This window comes from Amphiura filiformis, chromosome 8 (genome assembly GCF_039555335.1).
Source record: "Amphiura filiformis chromosome 8, Afil_fr2py, whole genome shotgun sequence".
Classification (NCBI taxonomy): domain Eukaryota; kingdom Metazoa; phylum Echinodermata; class Ophiuroidea; order Amphilepidida; family Amphiuridae; genus Amphiura; species Amphiura filiformis.
The window spans coordinates 39,254,676-39,276,295 of NC_092635.1; the positions used below are offsets into that span (position 1 = coordinate 39,254,676).

The window sequence follows — 21,620 nt, forward strand, 5'->3', positions numbered from 1 at the left end:
TTATTTTTGTCGTAAACGCTCAATATTTGATGTCATGTTTACAAGCAAACCAGTGTGACCTCATCCACAAGGTTATCTTAAACCCAAGCAATTACAAATGGTAGCAACAATGATCTCCAGTCTACCAAATACACCGCCAATCTCATTTTCCTTTGCATTCCTTTGTTTTATAGATTCTAAAAGGCATTTTGGATCCTCATATAACCATTTTTAACAACAACAAAATTCACTTTATTTCATAAAAACATATTGTGTCAGAAGAAACAAAACTTCTTGGGAAAAGAGCAAGGTACTGGAATAACTTAATCACTGTTCAAGATGGACCATTTACAAACCTGTATATATTTTGTAACAAATAAAACAAAATTATACTAAATATTTATGCAGCAAATTGACAGTGCAACAAACATGATCGTAAGATGCGTTTTCCTAACATTTGTAGGTAAACTACATTGCATGTCTGCTACAGATACACCCTAGTGGAATAATCGCAAAGCAGGCACCTTTGGTTCAAAATCGATACAAACAAGGCAGAATACATCGGAAGGATAATGGTATTTATTAATTATTATAATTATCAAATTTGGAAGTCAGTATTGAATGCAATAATTCTATGATATCAAAAAAGCAAACTTCTACAATAGCAAGTTACAACTCCATGGAATAAATCATATTGAGAATTTGACAATACCTGGGAGGTAAGTTTATCAACAATTCAAGGAAATAATAGCAACAACTGGGTACCTGCATGAAAGGACAAGTTCATTTCAGTTTGCTACTTATTATGTATTCTATGCCATGTACATTTGTACAGTTAGAGCCTAGCAGAATCAAGTTATTTACACATGCTGTGTGACTTAAATCCAAGAAGTAAATTTTCAGTTTGTGATTTTTTTGTCAACTTCATTCAGGAGGCAAAATTGATTGATAGAAAGCATCACTTATTGGAATTCCCCCAATACACAATTGTTTTCTGAAATGTTTATCTTTGAACAAAATTTCTCCTAATATCAGGAGTATGATTATCTGTTTATTTAGTACTGGACAAACTGTACATTATTACCCTCAATACCTTAATCTGTATGTGAATCCACACATGCTGATGAATTTGGCATTCATCTCGCATGGTTTCCTTATTGCTGCAAAGGCACCATTTTGTTTTCAATGACATAATAAAATGCAAGTTCCGATGACCAACAAATTATTTTCTGTTTGAGAACCACAAACTATTTTATGTTATCATGTCATCAATGACAAATAATAGACCAATTTCAGTAATTTGCCAGAGCCTTTGCATATTTGACCAAGAATACATCATCACATGTACACAACGATGATAACATATTCTCAGTTCAGAAAAATTGGCAGTTTTCTGTAATTACCTAAATGGTCTATTATAAGTATACAGTTGAAAATGTCCTTGCCAATACTCATTCCAATTGCACCAAGTTTTACATAGACATGATATTCACATGAATTACTGAACTGTGTATTTAAGGATTGTGTTAACCCCCTGAGCGTAGTGCTGATGTAACATTGCCTCTGATTGGTCAATTACATGATATTTTCACTTTAATCACCAATCAAAATGGAGCTTTGCAAATAATTTTTTTTGCTAATTGGGCCAATTGACCAATCGGCAGGTAGTTCTCACAGGGTTATCCATTTCTTTCTGATTTGTTACATTCTTGCAAAGCAGTGACTAGTTGGGTTGCAAATTTGAATGTTGCACACAAATATTTTGACCACAATTTGCAAACAATTTGCTTAAACAGATAAGAACAAACTTAGAAATCAAAATATACTATAAATAGGACAGAAAATAATGGACATAATAACAGTGAAGATAAAAAAAATGGAATCTATCACTTAACCTCCCTACAAAGATGTGCAAAGAAAATATTATATTTCAATATTTACATACTTTTCTCTTTCTGTAGTTCTTACAGAATTGGACAATTCCATTTAGAATTCATAAACCCCTATGGAAGACCTAACATTAATCACCCACATAGGGGTGTAGATTTCAAATGGTATCTCCCATTCAGGTAACCCCATTTGAAATTCACACTCCCTGTATGAAAGATTAAGGTTGTGTCTTCCATACAGGTGATTGGATTGCAATTGGAAAAGTCCATTGCTTTAATTTTATCAGACAAACAATAAAAATGGTCTACTGATTAAGGACCATGAGAGCTTGTCTTTAAATATATCTTTGTTTGCCAGGCTTATTAATTTAACTTAATAGCAAGTTTGAACTTTTCCGACTAAACTTATAACTTGCACATAGATTTACATACACTTTCAATGTTCGCACCATATCTTATGCAAAGTTTAAAATAAATAACACATTTTATATCATAAGCAAATTTAACAAAATTCTGAAGTGTCCAGAGGGAGCTTCATCAACATGGAACAACTACTATCTTTTTCTAATCAGTAGTGTTTTTCTATTCAGAAGTGTTTATATATAAATATATTCTTATAAAAAACCAATTCCTATTAAATAACTTAATCTGCCAGGTTTTTTAATTCAAGTTTTTGTAAGAAATTTTTGCTTCAAAATGGCATTGTCATAAAACCTTTTTTTTCTGAAGAATTTACACAAAATTCTTGCAACAAGATAATGGGTCCTTCATATTTGTGAAGTAATTTACCATGAAAACAAAGCAGTTTATGTTCAAATTCCACTTAATCACCAGTTAGCATCAAAAGATTAAACTTACAGAAAATTTATTTGTGTAAATTTCTTCTAATTGAACCTTATTATTAATGGATATCTTGATTATAACATCAACAGCAGTTGGGATTTCAGACAATGCAAGTAGCTCTTAGCTCAAATCGTACAACATTTTGCATCTTATGTGCATGCATAAACAAACTAAATTATCTACAGACCTTTATTACTACTTTCAAGTATACTCTGGCCAATGTTGAGTACAAGGTATGTTGTTGTGGACTATACAGCATGGATGACAAACATCTATGATTACATCAAAATACATGTACAGTCCAAACTATTTTATCCGGCCATGAGTGGACCAAGCATTCGGCTGATAAGTGAAAAATGCAGTAAGTGAATTATACCAAAATTGGAACAACAAAATATTATTCAACATGGGAAAAATACTACTGAAAGATGGTATTTGAGTGACATATACGCCACATTGATGTCATTTTGAATACTTCAGAGCATGAAATTAATGTGAAAAGGCATTAAAAACATGTTTTCCCTGTGAAATTCACACATCTAGATAACTGAAATCTGAGAGGACCGGATAAAGGAGTTTGGACTGTAGATGCTTACAATACATGCCATGTAGATGCACCTAGTTTAATTCCTAAATGTCATATCATAAATATTGTTCATACTTGGACAGACTGGACAGAGTATATTCTACCTCACCCTACAACATAAACTGTGTTTTAAACCCGACGACAAATAAAACACAACATACAGCATCTGCAGGCAGTCAACAATTTTTTTTCTTTGATAATGCAGCTACAAATCCGGAAAAAAGGCACAATAACTGTTTGAACTACATCTCAATCTAAGACAATGTCATCTAACTACAACCAACAAGCAGATAATTGGGCTATTCCATTTAAAATCCACACTACCCCTGTGGAAGATTTTAGAAATATCTGCCACAGGGGGAGTATGAATTTCAAATGGAATGACCACATTAGGCAGCTCCATTTGAATTTCATACACCCTCTTGAGAAAGATTCAACCTGAATCTTCCACTGAGGGAGAGTGAGTTTCAAATGGAGCTGCTAATGTGTTCATTCCATTTGAAATTCATACTCCCCCTGTGGCAGATAGTGACAAATGGAATAGCCCATTATACATGTTTCTTACAGAAATAACACAATGGTTCATATTCTTGCTCCTAAACTCATTCCATACTGAACGATAACAAATATTACACCATTTTGAAATAGGGACACTTCCTGTTGTGCATCTTCAATATCATATTTTAGTTTTTCTGTTGACAGGTTTCTTTTTCGATGGTATAAAATGATGAAAAACAATCCTGTACAATAATAAAAAATAATCTTTCTCTACAAAATGGAAAACATTCCAACCATATCATCATTTTATACCAAAGAAAAAGAAAAACTGAGTATTCAAAAGAATATTTCTTTCTTTTTATATCAACTGCATTTTTAAATTCTCCACATTAAGTCTTCTGATTGCTTTTAGTCGCATTATATATTTCTCTGATGTTTTTGTTGAAACCCTGGTAAACTGTTTTTGGTCAGAATATATGAATATGGATAAAATACTATCATAAAATTAGTTTATTTTGCAGTTGCTTTTACTGCCATATTTTTAACCCTCAAACTGGACGGCAAGTTTTAAGCCAATTAGCACAAGCAAAATCACCCTCAAGACGTGATTTCTGATTTCTGGCGGTTCCTGACCATTCATGTTACCTGTAAATATCTTTGATTTTTTACTTCTCTGAAGCTTAAACTAAACGAGCCACATACATAAATATATACACTAAATACCACAATATATGAAAAAGGAAGAATTTTGGCTTGGAAATGTGTAAAAGAAGGTAAAAAAAGTTTTGATTGGTCCATTGGTTATGGGAAAATACGCAAAATAATTTGCATGCATTGGTCCTAATCCCTTGAGCATGGACCTGTGCAGGGTCCTTTTTGGCTATGCAAATTTGCAAAAATGCTTCAGGAACATCAGTAAAAGATAAATTAAGTCGTGTGAATTAATATTATCACAACATCACAATCCCCATCATGAAAAACAAGACTTTGATGAGTACAGAACTGGAAAATGAGTTTACTTTATTTATACACATCTCAAAATATGATGTGCTTATATATATACATGACAGGCTGGCTACAAAGAGGGAATCGGATTTTCTTGACACTTAATATATAAAAATTGTGAATCTTAACTTATAAGGACATCTTTACATATATCAAACAAATGGCATATTTTATATTTTTCATCTTCAAAATATACATCGTAAATTTTCACGTTCAGAAGGCTCTTTTATTTTGTAGAAAAAAAGACACCAGTCAATAGCTGATGGCGATTACAGATCACAAGATGTTTGAGGTGGACTTATTTTCCGTAGAATTTCTTGTTGACCATGAAGATAAGTAGATTGACATTTATCTTGGCTCTGTTGAACATATTCATCACCTGGGCTCCTTCATATTGAAGTTGTAGTAAATCCTACAAGATAGAAACAAGAAAAACATTATTGGCTGTTATTCATTCAGTCTGTATTCAAATTAAAATCAATCTTTATGTTTTTTATGGAGCAGAAGTCCAAATTCATATTATATCGTCTGTCCACAGAAATCTCAGGTGACATCCTGTGTGTATTTACTTTTGTTCCAGTTCCCAACTGGTATAAGGTGAGACAAAAAGGCTTCTCTACAGGAACAATGTTACTGCATCAAATTTTTATTATTTGAGATATCTGCCAAAAACAATTATATTTTCAAGCAAAAAATGAGAGATTTTTTCTTGTACATTTACAATTAAGCAGTATGAAACCAATATGTCGAATGAAAATCAATCTTTGATTTTCCTTAACTTCTAAATTTTCATATCTAACAAATACTTGTGATTTGAGGTATGTTACCATAAATCCTGACTCTAAAAATAATTTTGGTTTTCAGGCCATAATTCCAAAACTGATCCTTAATGCAGCAAAAATGCAGCACCAAATATGATTAAGATATTGCAATTTCCTGTCCTTTGAGTGACTTTTGTTGAGATAGATTTTTCAAGTATAAAACTCAAACAAATTCCAAGGTTCCCTCTTCCCTGAAGTGGTATTTCATCTTCTAAAAAATTATACAATTTCCTAGCAACCTACTTTCGAAACTGACAAGATTGTTGTGTTTCATATTTCTATTCAAATTTATTAAACTTCTGTGGTGTATTTCAATAAACTTCTTCACACTCAAGTAACCATTCGTAAATGACGAATACCCTTCTACTCTTCGTAACTTTACGAAGAGTCCCTGTAGTAAATCCCTATTACTTTATACAAAGGGTACCAATCATAAGTCATCGTAGTGAAATGGATTTTACAATGCTTCTCAAATTATGATTGAATTTTAGACTTGCAAAGCTTCGCAAAGTTTAGTGAAATGGCCCCTGGTTATTCAAGAATTCAATGAGAATGCGATATTTTTTACACTGACGGACGGATGGACAGACAAGGCTGATCTTATGGTCTTACCGCTGGCGTAAGACAATAAGTAATACTTATTAAGTATACAAACTTTCAAATCAACTAGGAGCAAACTGACTTACCTGGAAGACAAGTTGAATTGAGTCCATCTTCACACCCATGAATTTAGCATTGACATCAAACACACCTGGGTCAGAGGTCTGGGTTATTTCAAACATCACATTCTTATATCTGCAAGAGATATAAAGTGACAAAAATTAAGAATAAAACATGATATTTTAATAGTCACTGTTTTTATGTAAAGATAATTATTATGTAGGCATATAGTTGGTTTTTCCAACTTTTACACATATCTTCTATTCGCACAAAAAAAATCTTGTAACACAATATTTTCTAAGAATTTGCGCACAGAATAGGAGACATTACCAATATGCAGCTTTGCATTGACACCGTTTTATCATTTCTGTCTATTAATTTGTATATCAGATTTTTATTTTCTTACTTTACTGTGACACACACACATATCCAAAGTACTGGATCTTGAATGAAAGTTGATGATCACACTGCTGATAACAGAGAGATCTGTTTAAACCGGGTCCGGATAAGAGAGGTGGGACTGTATTTTGATATGTATTACTTACTGAGGTTCTTCCAAGCCTTCAATTTCCAGTATGATTCCTTTCTCATACAGTTTTGCACCAGTGTATTTGAGATTACTGGCCTTGTGTTTACCCTTCTTCTTCTCGTCAGTTTTGAACACTTTCCTGATGGATGCACAAATAAAAACAACAATAAAGAAATAATTGAAAATATATATCATTATCACAGTTTCAACATTATATCCTTATATAGGTCGGTAAACTGGCCGTCTATATGGAATAAACACACTTCCTTCCACGGCCGTCTTGCTTACCAACCCATATGCAGAGACTGCCCAACTTTGTTCAATTCAAATCTTCAGCATGATTTTGAGCATTGTGATGTATTGATTACACCAGCAATTTGCCTGAGCATTGGATGGATTCTAGGCACACACAAACTGTAAGCCATAGCTAGAGGTTTCCTTTTAAAATTACGTAAAAAAAATTAGAGTCAACATCAGACCAATTTTAATTGATTGCATCATATATAATATAATACTGTGAGCAAGATCTGTTTACAGCAATAGTTTAGCAAATCAGTAAAAGTCCAATAGTTGTTTTTAATTTTTTTTCCCACAAAGTAATACATATGCCTATATTTGTTATTATCAATTTAATTGGCAATTCTTGGAAAATGAATGGTTTCTTACTTTGCTTGTAAGTTATCCAGGCATGTTCTGATGTACTGGTTGTAGTAGTCATTCTGTTCTTCATAGAACGTTGCTTTGTTCTCCAGGCCTTCTAGTGTTCCTCTCATCCTCAGCAGATCTTGCTTTCTTCTCTGCCTGTATCTCCTCTGGTTGCGTATATCCTGTTTAATATAATGACACACAATTTAGTTATCAATATGTTTTTAAAGTTTGCTGATGATTGGTAACTAAACATCAGTTTGTGCTATTCCAGTTGAAATCCTACACCCCTATGGAAGACATGACCTTAATCTTCCACACAGGAGGTGTAGAGATTTCAAATGGAGTCACCCATTCAGGTAAGCCCATTTGAAGTACATACTCCCTGTGTGGAAGATTCAGGAATGTCCATACAGGGTTTATGGATTTCAGCAGTAGCTTAGGCAAATTTTGGTGTATTGCCTTCTGTGACCAACCCACATTTTGAAAATTGGTACAAATGTTTTACCATACAAATGAATATCAACACTAATTTAGATTTTTACTTGATATGTTTGAAATGTGTAATTCACTCAGTAAGCCATCCTGGAACATTGTCTCCTTTGCAGCAGCTTGAGTAACGGAAGGGAACTACACATGTGCACAATGGTTTTATAAGGCTTTTCCCCTTGTGTGACATCAGCCTGACCAAAAGAATGCTAAAGTGCAAATTCACACTTAAATTGACAAACCTAAATAATTAAGAACATCAATTTCAGTAATGTTAAAAGTTTAATAACCTCTTCAAAGGTTTGTGCAAGTTTTTAGAATGGCTGAAGAAAATGGTGAAAAGCTGCCCTTTATTTTAGTAGCTGCCTTAAATGATTTTGTGCCCGTACCTGTGCAATTGAGTTAATTAAGTCTTGATAATCATCCTCCTTGGAAACCCGACCAGCTTCCTCTAGTTTCCGCAAGCTCTTCAGAATCTTCTGCTTTTTGGCTTCAATTGGCAATCTGCAAATACAAAACAATATTAATAACATTTTTCAATGTTAAAACTGCTGTTTAAATGGTAAACTTAGAGTTTTGAAGTGGAGCTATTTGAATAATGTGTCACGTTAGCCTGCAGGGCCCTGTAAAATTGTGCGGTAGATTACATAATATTTGTACATAATTTGCCTAATCTGTAACTTAAAACTCTTAAAATCATTACACTTCAAAAAAACTTTCGTAACTGTACTGTACAAAATCATATCAAACCACTTCCTTTAACACAACATCCATGTTTCCACAAGTTTCATGCATCTACTGTTTACCTTTACAGTATACACTATGACAGAGCATACCTTGTTTCATCATGATTTGATTTGTTCAGGTTTGATAACCCTGGATAACCCAAGAAAGCTTCATATGAAGCTTATTTCTGTTGAGGTCCATTTGAACACTGAGATGGGTTGGGAACAATCAGGGGTTAACACGTTGACACCCTAATCTTCTTGAAACTGACTGCAAATTACATGTACAGGTATGGCTCTTCTGTACACAGGAACGACGGCTTAAAGGCCCCTCCGAAGGATGGAGTTCTCTCATGGCTCATATACCCAGCTCTAAATGCACCATGGGAAGAGTGGAAGTCTGGATTTTATCTCAAGATAGACAATTAAATTCAGACTTTATTTTTCCAGGTCAATATCCCAGCAATTGTCTCCCAACAGGAATCGAACCCAGGACCTCAGCAATTGTCTCCCAACAGGAATCGAACCCAAGACCTCAGCAATTGTCTTCCAACATGAATCGAACCCAGGATCTCATGCACCAGAACACGCTCTCCCTTAGATATCATCACATTTTGTTATGAGTACTCACTTGTTGTCATCCAAGCCTGAAGCATTCCTCGTGAGTTTTGTCGAGTCATGTTTAAGGCTTTCATCTTGTTTCATGCGTTTCTGCACAAGTAACCTATGTGCCTCTTCCTGGTCTGTTGTGGCTGGAGTAGTGAGAATATGTTCCACCGAATCCCCTGATTGGCAGCCGATAACATCAACGAGGAGACGCTTGACTCTGAAGATACAGGAAAAACAAGTAGATTAGTATATTACATGGAGATCAGAAAAGTTGGAATTTGTGAAGAAAGAATATATTTGTATACATCCATCTTAGGTTAGTAAACACACAGATTGGAATTTTCCATGCCTGCGTCCTCTAAGCGTACTCAAATTTAGCTGACGCCAGTAGTACAGCGTTTAGACCTGGCGACATCGCTCATCATACGCGCAAAGTTTCTTTTGTGTACGCCCGCGCTATTTGCGCTATTTTTCAGTTTGCTCACACGGTACCTGACTTAGCATTGATCCCCATAGGCAACATGCCAAGATTCTGCGGTATGACATCCATATTAAAAGGATGCATTTGTCAGCTGCAATGTTTGTCTCGTTTAACATGAAGGCTAGGAATAAATACTAGACTCATCTCAAGTGGTAGTAGGAATACAGAGAATGTCAAAATTGTGTAAAACCAGGCCCCCAGATTGATTAAGTCAGATGTAATTCATTTACAGATAATTTGGAAATTAACTTTGAGCATTACTTCAGAATCTTTTACAGGTGCAGTAACCCTGGTACTTACTTGAGGAACAGCTTCTTCGTGTCCTCGTCGCCATCTTCATGTATTTCAAATTTGTTATTGAGTGTGAGTGAGATTTCAGTTTTGGCCATACTTGCTATCACCTGTTCTGCCTGAGGGTCTGATAAGTCTGCTGGAGCTTCACCTGAAAGTCACAAAGAAACATGTAAAGGTTTGTGATTTGATATCCTTGTTTAGTGGCTATGGTTTAGCATGCATGCGCTAAATTTGATTGGTTCCTGGAGCTTTCAGGGAGTCTGTTAAAGAGCAATTAAGGATAGCATGTCACGTCGTCACGGATATTAACAACGCATTTGTTGTGGCGTGATGTAAAGACTGTGCACGATGTGCACATAGTAAGGGCAACATTAGTTAACAACTTAGTAATGGATTCATTCATTTAAGATGGCACGGAAGTCTCTGTAAGGCCAAAAAAGACAGTTTGCTTGTCCTCCACAACTTCTTCAGACCTGGGTTGGTTGGTCAGGATTTTTTTTTTGTTATTATTTTTTTAAAGGTCATAGCCAAAACATGACTGTATGCCTTTAATTAGTTTAATAAATAGCCCAAATAGTCATGAATTGGATATTTCTCTACTGTATACCACTTCATTCATGTTTTTAAAATAGTTTAGAAGTATGTAGAAACTGTAAGAAAACTTTTCAGGATGTCAAAAATGTTGAAAGAAAAAAAACCTTTTCCTGGAATTTCCAAAATTAGGGTCGGTATTCATATTTCATACAAAAAAAACCAAAAAAAAAACCAATGTTTTTCCAGATTAGGGTTGGTCGGTGGAGGACAAGCAAACAATCTTTTTTTGGCCTTTAAACTTTCTTTTGCTCTGGGGAAAAATAGTTTTTAGTGATTCAATAATATTAAACTGAACAGGAACGAGAGGAAAAGATGGAAATTTTAGTTTTTAGTATCCTCATCACTATGCACAAGTCAGAATTATATGATATTGAGGAAACAATGCAAGAAGACTCATCACAATAGCTGCCCTGTAGACAAAATCTGCATTCTATTTTATACACATCTATATAAACATGACACCTGGCAGCTATTGCAGATGGGTCATATTGCACTAACCCATTGATGAGTTACATCAGGGCTTCAATACTAACCGAGGATGTCTTCTACTGATGGCACCTCTCCTAAGTCATCTAGAAGCTCATGAAGAGGATCCTCTTTGTCTGGTGCCAAGGCATCAAGATGCTCCATTAGTAACTACAAGAAAACACAAATACAATAATGCTATGAGATTGTATATACTTCATTAGGTACCTCCTTAAACTATGTACTATGTGTGTCCTGTTGAAAATCCAAGCTGTAAGGGGCCTGTAGACACAAGTTCCTTGTCACTTGCAACTAGAGATTTTAGAAGTATTAAATGTAGCTTCCAATATCTTATATTTCCTCATTTCAGATTTATGACATCTTTATATATACAGGGTAGCCATTATCAATGCCAACACAATGCTTTCCATATGCACCTTCTCATAGATTCAACCAGGACAGGATGGGACAAATTCTTCTCCCATATTTCTCTGTTAGTTTGCCCCTATTATTTTTCTCTTCATTTCTTTCTCGCCTCTTTTCCTTGTATCTTTTCAAAAATATGGACTTTTATCAAACACCCACTCTGTTAAGGCCTGCTTACTCGAATGATGGTAAAGAATGTCAGCCATGAACAGAATGCATTATTGCTAATGCATTTACTCAGTCGGACATCTGGGAACATTGTCCCCTTTGCACAAAATTGCCCATAGCAACCAGCTCAATTCGCCAGTGGAGTATTACGTGTAATCCGATTATCACTATGTCAACTGGATCACGCTTTTGAGTTCTGTACCACGATCGAAATGATCGCAACACAAACTCTATGGCATGTACTACCAATTCCAAAAGGTGTGTGATCCAGTTGCCAAGGAGTTATGTAACCACTTCGCTGGCGAATTAACACTGGTTTGACAACACTTCCCCTCTTATACAAGGACAGCCTGACCATTGGGTGGAATACTTTTCTTCAGATGGTCATTATATGATGACAACCCTAACAAGGCAACCTTAAATAATGGCCAAAAGGCAAGGTACTTACTGCATGTGTATCAATGATCTCCTTTACGGACATGTACACGATGGGTTTTGAGGGGTTCACAAAGTCTGAATACTCATCAATGTTGAATGCATCCTCTGGTTCAGCTACATCACAAACATCATTGTAGAAGACCCTACAACAAGCAACAACACCATATCAATATAAGTATTAAAGGAAGATGACCTGATATATTTGGAAAATCAAATTCTTTAAAACTTACGTATAACATAAAATGTCATCCCTTTCAAGCACTCATGCAAAAAGAACATGCAAATGTTTTTTGTAAATGTGACTAATTCCTAATGGAATTACCGACATTTATACAGCGTGATATTGGTAGTCTTCTTGCCGCACCTTGTGTCCCGCCCTTTTTTCTTCATTAAGTCATCTTGCCGCCCCTTCATCTCCGCCCTTTGCTTTTTACCCTGGGGGGTTTGTGTCCCCGAAGCCACCCCAAAAATATGCGCATGCTTAGAGATGACACCCAATTGCCAGTGGCATGGGAGACCCAGCAGTCTAACCACATTCAATTATTCAGGGCACTGGCGGTACACCTGTGATTGCCTTTTGACACCATCCCTTACACAACATCCTCTCATATTTATGTATGCCAGACATGTGTACTTACTTAAACCTTTCAAATGCTTCTTCTACAAATGGGTTCAGCTGCTGTAAGTGGGCACTATCCTCACCAAACTGTAACATTAAAGAATATACACAATTTTCAATGTAAAAAAACATAAAGGCTGTTAATGTATTTTCAGGAGGGATCAGATTAACCACTTGACCACTTGACTGTGTTGAGTGACCATTTCTCTCTCATGTATCAGCAGGAGGAGCCATCTCTGAAAAGAGGAGGAGGTCTGTGCCACAACTTGGCGGGGGCCTACAGTTCTGCTATCCAAAAGATCCCTCAATGTCTCAGTTCTTTGACCCTGTCACGGGTCACTGACCAATCGCCGACGAAAAATCAGACGGCTTGAGGAAGCATCCAGGATAGGATGTGAAACGTCGCCAGTCAAAAATATAGTATGAATGATAACGCCAGTCCATAGAGCACACAAAGGAGGTTCTAAACATACAGGCTTGCCCCCCCCCCCCTGTTCCACACAGAGCCATTGGTTCCATAAAGCAAAATATTACAATCCTGTGATCAAGCTTTCCTCCCACCTGTTATCATTGCTATCACCATTAATTCTGTTTTAACCTGACCCTACATGTATAAAACCTTTCTTGTTTAGAAATAAGGTTTTATCCTGGTCAATAAAAACCTACTACTTCCCATCCATTGTTTTCGCTGACTTCTTACTTATTTACCCACTCTATCCTCTGCCATCACCTTCCTTCATTTCTCTCAATGCTTACCTTCTTGCCAGATGCAACACTTTGCAGTACTTTGGTGATGGATCCCAGGTTTCTTCTTTGATCATTGCTCATTCCTTTCTCCACACCGATGTCTACGATGTCAAAGGCATCTGGGGCTACAATGGCAGGGTTCATGTATCTGTAGTAAATCAGGTTGCCTACAATCTGAGAGGCAGGAAAGAAAGCATTATTACATTAGTAAAAGTCGTCTTCATATCAAGTGCACATGCATCGTCTGCATAATGGATGGACATCACACATGGTTTGTATTTCATTGCCACTAATGTCATTGTACATCTGTTAACCCCAGAGCACTACCTGCCGATCTAACATTGCTTCTGATTGGTCAATTACATTATATCTTCACTTTAATCACCAATCAGAATGGAGCTTTGCAAATTATTCGTCCCAATTTTTCTGTGTGGTGAAATTATTCTAACAATGTTGTTGATTGGTCCAATTGATAATGAAAACTTCATTTTGGCCAATTGGCGTGTAGTTCTCATGGGGTTAATGTGGGTAAATCGTTCCATGAAGTGCAAGGGACGATTATGGTGTATACTATGCATTTTTAAAGCACAGGTTTGATCTTTGGCAAAACAAAAGCATGCTGTGCATGGGTAAATCGTTCAACACAGGCGATAGATCAATCGACCCTCATAAATATGCGTGAATTCTCATTACAAAAAAATAAGAATGGGGATTTTGCCTCAGTTATGTGCTACCTGAGTCTAAAATCCACTTGGTCTTTTCATATCAACACCTACCTTGAGCACGTCATCACTGGACGCTTCTGGGAATTTAGTCTCCAGAGAATGCTTGAGAACTTTGGCAATGTAACGAATACCATACGGAATCTTGTCCACCGATGAGACGATGTGTGTGAGGAAGCGGTTAGCTACTTCTCCTAGACACTTGACACACTCAAAGAGTTTGTCTTTCACCTCTTGATGCGCCAAAGCCTGCGCTCCCGTCACATCATACGGCAATTTGCTGAAATCAACAACAAGTAATATGTTTATGTAATCCATGTATGAAAGCTATAGCTTACTATCAATTTTTTAACAACATTTCTACCATGGGTGTATAATGAAAGACAGAGATAAAAGACTAAATCGTGTCTGACGTCAGGGCAAAGGCGCACCGTGATTGGTTGCCGACCTGCACAGTATGACATTTTCTGTCTAGTTGGCAGAATTTCAGACGCAAACTAGTCGTTTAATCTCTGTCTTTCATTATAGCAAGAAGTCCCAAGTATCCACTAGAATACTTATGAAAGCAAATTTTTGTGAAACAATGCGACTACACTGCAAATACATTATTGCTTGTTTTTTTCCAACACCTCTGACACAAGTGATGTCAATGCTAATTTCACTTCATGTTGAGATTTATAATATTTTAAAATTTAACCAATATAAAATCTTTTTTAAAACACATAAATGCATAGAGTGCAATAAATTACACACAAAAATGCACACACAGAAAATTACTGACCACTGTGGTCCAATAAATCTCATTTATTAAGGGTGGTCTTAACCCTGGAATTATGGAAACTTTCAGGCTTCATAACTGCTAAATTGTTAGTCTAAAGAATATAAAAGTATACATTTTTAGACTGGAAATGACTTGCTGAATTCATCTGTGAGGTCCAATTTGGGCCAAAATGCTCATTTTTGAGAAAATCCCAAAAAACTTGTTTGGCCAAAAAAAACCTTTTATTAATTTTTAAAAACTAGATAAAAATATCTAGGGACCGTTTTTCATTTATATGAATTTTGACCAACATTGAGAAATTTGAAAAAAAAAAAAAAAAAAAATACAAAATTTTCAAAAAAATCATAAAAAGCCACATTTTAGCTCTAATTTCAAATATTTTTGGTGAAGTTGGTCAAAATTCAAAAAAATGAAAAAACAGTCCCTAGATATTTTTATCTAGTTTTTAAAAATTAATAAAAAAAAAATAAAATTTTTTTGGCCAAACAATTTTTTTGTTGCGTTGCACGAAAAAATGTGGGCCAAAAAAAACCGTTTTTGGGGATTTTCTCCAAAAATGAGCATTTTGGCCCAAATTGGACCTCACAGATGAATTCATCAAGTCATTTCCATTCTAAAAATGTATACTTTTATATTCTTTAGACTAATAATTAGCAGTTATGAGGCCCGAAAGTTTTCATAATTCCAGGGTTCAGACCAACCTTAACCGGTATCTGGAATGGTTACTCCGTAAAAGCAGGTACCCGCATCTCAACAGAGTTTGTGACCTTTGAATTCCTAACCTTGTGTGTGATGCAAAAAAATGGAGTGAGCTTAATAAGCTTAGGCCCAAAAAGCTGTTCTCTACCACCTGCTCCTCAGATTAAGGCCTGATCACTATTTTTTTTCTTCAGATTTGGAGTATCTCTGGACCTAGCTAGAGCTAAATGCTAGGATCATTCATGGTTGAAAATAAAAAGCCCCCCAAAAAACATTTTGCATCTTCAATAGGTAAAGTTATAATTTGTGCTCATGTCATAGTCTATTATTATTAATGACTTCAAAATACATTGGATTTATATCCATTTTGAAAGCATTAAAAGACTATGACATGAACACAAATTATAACTTTGCATATCAAAGAAACAAAAGGTTTTTTTTTTTAAAGTCACCATGAATGATTGTAGCGTTTAGCTCTAGCTACATTGTCGGTCTAGGAATACGCCAAATCCGGGAAAAAATACATCCGCACAACTGCACCTCCTCTTTCAAAGCTGTGGAAGACAAACAAACAATTATTTTTGGGGGCCTTACCTGGCTTCTCCTGTCTCTGTCTCAGTCTGACTAATCCATGCTTTGTATACTTCCACTGGGTTGGTGTTGATGTTAAGACTCTTATCTTCTAGTACACTCTTCACCAATGGCTGCAAAAGTTCACGCAGTGAACTCTGACCTTTAGCACCCCTATTGAAAACAAACCAGTCATGATGCATTCAAATATTTGTATACATTAAATACTACATTTTGAAGTTTCTCACAGTAAGGAAAAGTTGATGCTAAATGCTCATGACATACTAGCAGTCATACTGATTGAGAGCCGACTCGCTGCTGCTTAAACAATAGTAGCAATAGTGCAAATGCTATAATCAAATGCAGTAAACCTTTGACGAGCCCGTATTTTAAGTATACATCGCATATTTACTGCGTTGGACACACTTGTCTCTGATTGGCTGCTGAGGCAATCTACTGTTGCCGAGTGGAAATTTATGAATGAACTGTGCGTCTTACCCGTTTTTAGCTCCGAATTTGCAACATCGCGGTAGCCGCGCTCGTCAAAGGTTTGCTGCATTTGATTATACCAGTGATTTACTCACTGCGGCAGAGTGTGCTGCTGCTTGTGGATCCACGTCTAGGTGTTGTGCCTGTGCATAACGCACTATAAATCACTGCACTTTTTTCTTCTTTTTTTTAGTCAACTTGAGTTCAACTGGTAAGCAATTTGACATTAAGCATTCTAGCCCCTTTTAATTGATATATCAAATAGTCCATTATCCACAACAAGCAGCGGATGTAGACGCAAAATACGTCACTAAGAACGCTATGCTCCTTTCCACTACATAGCATGTTATAACCATAATCGGACAAACTCGCTGAATTTGGCAACTTACCTGTTGAATGTGACAACCATCCTTATAACCATAGGGTTGCCAGTCACAATCTCCAACATCTTGTCCACTTTTGATCTATACAAATGAAAACCAGGCAATGATTTAACAAATTAAAATTATACAATGTTTTTTTTTTTTTCAGTTTTCATGCTACCTTAAGATAATTTATGAAATTATACAAATGAACAATTTATAAAAGAGAATAAAATAATTCAAATTTTCATGAAGAAATTTCAATGTATAATTTAAACTAAAATGTATAAATCCATTCGAGCGAAAATTTACACTACTAGGTTCTTATTAATGCCACCCCAGAGGTACACTGCCATGCAGCTTAGAGTACCTGTACCTGGTGGTGTGCTGGTACTGCACTGGTACTTGGAGTAACCACAAAGTACCTCTGGGGCTGCAGCAATAGGAGTCTAGTAGTGTAGGCTTAAAATAGATTTAATATCACTCTTAAAGACAAAATTATATAGAAAGAATATAATGATAAAATTACAGGCATGCATGATTAAGAGAAAGTTTGAATCAAGATATACACAGTTTCACTTGTACTTCCTCTAATTTAACAGGAGAACTCGGTTTTCTTTGATTAAAATATTTAGCATTGAACTTTGTTTAACATTTAATGAACTGTGCATATCTTGAGCTGAAATAATGATACGAAATGGGAAGATTTTTTAAATGGGGTGGATAGCTTTGGCAATAAGGGTTATTTGTAAGTGCCCAATTGCTAGGAACAAAATGGGTTTACAACATCCATTCATATATAATAAAATTAATTACATAACTATTAGTAGCAACAAATGTTTGCAGTTTTGATGAAACGATTCATGGAATTGTTTAGAGATCTAAATGTACAAGATTTGTTGACAACACCCAACAATGTTTAATACAATGGATTGCAGAGATAGAATTTGCCTTAAAATTGAAATGAAAATGGTTGTCTCCCAAATGCGGGTTGACTCTGAAACATAGTATCAATGGATTCATTATCTGCTCACTCTGATTGACAGATTTATGACCAAGACTGGGGTATAATGAATGTTTCCAGTTTCTTTGATGTGTCTCAGTGTCCAGATCACATTTAATGAACGGTGGAAGCCGTAACAGTTAATACAGGCGCAGGTCTCTATTTTTGTTTCAAGTGGTTTTTGCTTTTCAGGGGTGTGAGTGACCACAGATTTAAAAAAATCTGAAAAACTCTGAAATCTGGAAAGCTCTTATACTTTTGTACAGAGGAAGTGATGAAAAAGAGATAAAAATCAAGATCAAAAAGTCTGAAACTCTCACACCCCTGGCTTTTGCTCCAAAGGGGTTTTGCTCTGAATGTATTCCGAACAATCTTTGATCTAAATGATCATTTCTCCTCCACGTCTTTTTTTTTTCAGTCAGGTTTTTACTCCAAAAGAAAAAATGACAAGTATGTTTTTGCTCCGAAAGGTTTTTGCCCCAAAGGGTTGTTTCTCCGGGAATATCATTCAGAAGGGTTTTTTGCTTTCAGAGTAATGACCTCTATACCACTTTTGGACCAATGCCCTGTCGGAATAAAAACCTTTCAAAGTAACAAACCTTTCGGCGATATAATCTTTCTGACAAAAAACATTGAGAGAATGACAACATGTTCTGACAAATGGCACTTCCATCTAAATACCATTATGACAAATGACCCTTTGGAGCAAAAACTTTTCAGGGTTTATGACCTTCCATAGAAAAGCGTGTTTGGTCTAGCGACCCTTCTGAATAAACATTGTTCGGAACAAAAACACTTTGAGAAAATCACTGTTTCCGTAAATACATTGTCACTGTGTTGTCACATATAATCTTAATTATATAAATTCCATAATAATCTTGAATAAATGTGTCTGAAACATTATTCATTGCTATTAATTCATTTAACCATGTATGATTTTTAATCAACCAATGAAATATGTTCCCCATGTCAAAAATTACTTACTATTGATGTCAAATAGCAAATCACTCTCATGGTGGTATTGAATGCTAACCAATGGCAGCCTATGAAATACCCATGTCAATGATGACTTCTAAACTAATTAAGAACCTGTACTACCATTACATTATTAAATGTGTCTGAATTGGAACACAGTTGACCACTAACACCCTTTGTAATATGTATGTTATGTTTCCCAAATCATCCCAGTTATAAATCCCATTAATAACTAGTATGCCACATGCTCCCATTAATAATTACCACCTGACTATAATATGTTACAACTATATAACAAAAAGAAACAGTTTTTAAACTGATACCATCTTCTTGTCATGGAGAATTAACAGTTACAGTTTAGTTAGAAAAGTATAGTCACAACTCAAGTCAGCCATTGAGAGGCTCCTTCACAAATCCAGTTATCATGGATCATATCACTGAAACATCACCCAGTTTTTATCTTAACCATTGGTTTCTATGGGACAGAAAACTACAGAAAGTCGCGGGATCCATGTTGAAAAGTCACCAAATTTTATCTTAAAAGGGCATTTCGTGATCACAGCCTCATCTCCCCACTTTTCTCAAATAAAGTTGAGATTTTTATACCACTGGTCTCTTCTGGCTACATAATGTGTATGTACCAAATATTTCTTACAGATTAATTCGTTTAGCAAAAACATTGTAAACTTTTAATTACATTCTGGTGTACCAGAACGAAATTACAACAGCGGCCTATGGAGCAGTGTAATACGCATAATCCGGCATAACTCGCAAACGCAAAATCGGAATCAACTGAAATTTGCATAGAATGAAACCTTAAGTGTTTAAGGCTGTAACAAGTGTATAACTTTACTTGCAATGATAATTATATATTACTCATGCATTATACACAATCCATGTAATACATACAAATGACAGGCAACAATTCAAAGTATTCCACATACCATGCACCTCATTTCAAACACAACCAGTGCAAAAAATACTATCTTCAATGAATTGATCAGCTCAAAACACCCAGCTATCTACACCAACCAAGTTTGAGGTAGTTGACAGTTGGTAATTTAACTGGTACTAATTATTCCAAAATGTCTCAATATGATAATTAACCCATGTGCTCTATTGCCTTTCTTACAATTTCCCTCATTGGTTAATTACTTGACATAATTATCTGAGTAACCAATCAAAAAATAAAATATAACTTTGCTATCTCTTACTGCCTATTTACCAGTGTGCAACCTTCCACACCCAAGCTACAGCTTCCATAATGTTTCAAGCTCTCATTGAACGAGGAATTCCCCCGCTTGGCTGCCCATTGGCTATTAAGTATGGGCCCTTTGCAAATTAATGCTGTAACTGATGCCTTTTGACAGGACAAACAATCATTAATAAGAGATGAAGCAATGTTTTATGGATTTCAAATCTAAATGTAATGCATAGACTCCTTGAAATAGCACTTCTACTTTCCATGTTATACACAAGTTTCCATCTCTGGTATATATTGCTCATGCACTGCCATGCATACCAGATTATCATGTTAATAGGAAATAGTTTGTTCTTCTGCTATTCTAACCAAAACATAATAATAAAAATAACCAAATTAAAGAAAAGGAAAGTGAATGAATATCAAGACCGAGATGGTCTTTCCATCAGCATCATATGCATAGTATTGCTAAAATCCACTATGATGGGAGCCCAGCTTCGTAAGCTCGGCTGGCAAGCCATGCTGGCCAGTGTTTCTAGACACTATGCGCATAAAGAAAATCCTGCTTTGTTGAAATATGGGCAACTTGCTCACAGAGGGAGATCTTAACTTTCAAAAGGCATGCATTAATCTGAAATCGCCAGGTTATATAAGAGACTTTGACTTTGCATCTAATGTTTGAAATATGTAAAGTATTTGATTTCACTAGAAAATAAAACTTTTTATTAGCATTTTGATTTTTTGGCATAGATTTCTCTAAGCGCATGTGGTATACCACAATTCTACAAAATAATAATTCTGAGAATGTTTTTTCTAAATCAACAGAAATGAAGAAAAGTACAAAAGAAAAAAAAAAGTTTGTTATAAATTTTCAAGAACCAAACACTTTGTATTGCGGCAAACATTTGCATTCAAAGACTTTGATAATGAATCCATCTTGTTAGCAGGAAAAGCTTAGCGCACATATCGTTTTTCAAAGCAGAACTGCCTTTATGCTCACAGCGTCCAGCACAGTAACTGGCAGCACTCACGTCATCAGGCCTTTGCCATCAATGGGGCGTTCACTATATAAAGCATTAAAAGACAAAGATAAATCAACAACTCAAATTTACCCAAAAATAAAACCAAACTTGGTAAGATATTATCGTATCATGCCAGCAGTTAAACCGATCCATTCTGGTTATTATGTTACCCACACTTTTGATACGACAGTGCTGATCACCTGTGCCTGTGCCAAATTTAGGCCTACTGCAAACTCAAAGCAAACCGACGTTAGTTTGTGTATGTGTGTGCAAGATATTATAGACC

At 35.6% G+C, this 21,620-nt stretch overlaps 1 protein-coding gene across 3 annotated transcripts in view; it reads right to left on the reverse strand.

The window, feature by feature from the left end:
* Positions 1-2,490: 2,490 nt before the first annotated feature.
* The window catches only part of LOC140159007 (ras GTPase-activating-like protein IQGAP1), a 142,563-nt gene continuing 123,433 nt past the window's right edge, over positions 2,491-21,620 (reverse strand). Inside the window, exons 29-43 of one of the 3 annotated variants that reach the window (XM_072182317.1) lie at positions 21,344-21,376; positions 17,161-17,235; positions 16,307-16,456; positions 14,287-14,512; positions 13,520-13,684; positions 12,783-12,850; positions 12,155-12,287; positions 11,181-11,283; positions 10,060-10,201; positions 9,301-9,495; positions 8,334-8,448; positions 7,477-7,637; positions 6,827-6,949; positions 6,308-6,416; positions 2,491-5,212 (exon numbers count right to left, since the gene is read on the reverse strand). In XM_072182317.1, coding sequence (XP_072038418.1) covers positions 5,099-5,212; positions 6,308-6,416; positions 6,827-6,949; positions 7,477-7,637; positions 8,334-8,448; positions 9,301-9,495; positions 10,060-10,201; positions 11,181-11,283; positions 12,155-12,287; positions 12,783-12,850; positions 13,520-13,684; positions 14,287-14,512; positions 16,307-16,456; positions 17,161-17,235; positions 21,344-21,376 — 1,912 coding nt within the window. In that variant the 3' untranslated portion in view covers positions 2,491-5,098. The remainder of the gene's footprint in view (positions 5,213-6,307; positions 6,417-6,826; positions 6,950-7,476; positions 7,638-8,333; positions 8,449-9,300; positions 9,496-10,059; positions 10,202-11,180; positions 11,284-12,154; positions 12,288-12,782; positions 12,851-13,519; positions 13,685-14,286; positions 14,513-16,306; positions 16,457-17,160; positions 17,236-21,343; positions 21,377-21,620) is intronic. The other 2 variants (XM_072182316.1, XM_072182318.1) reach the window with 2 other exon arrangements.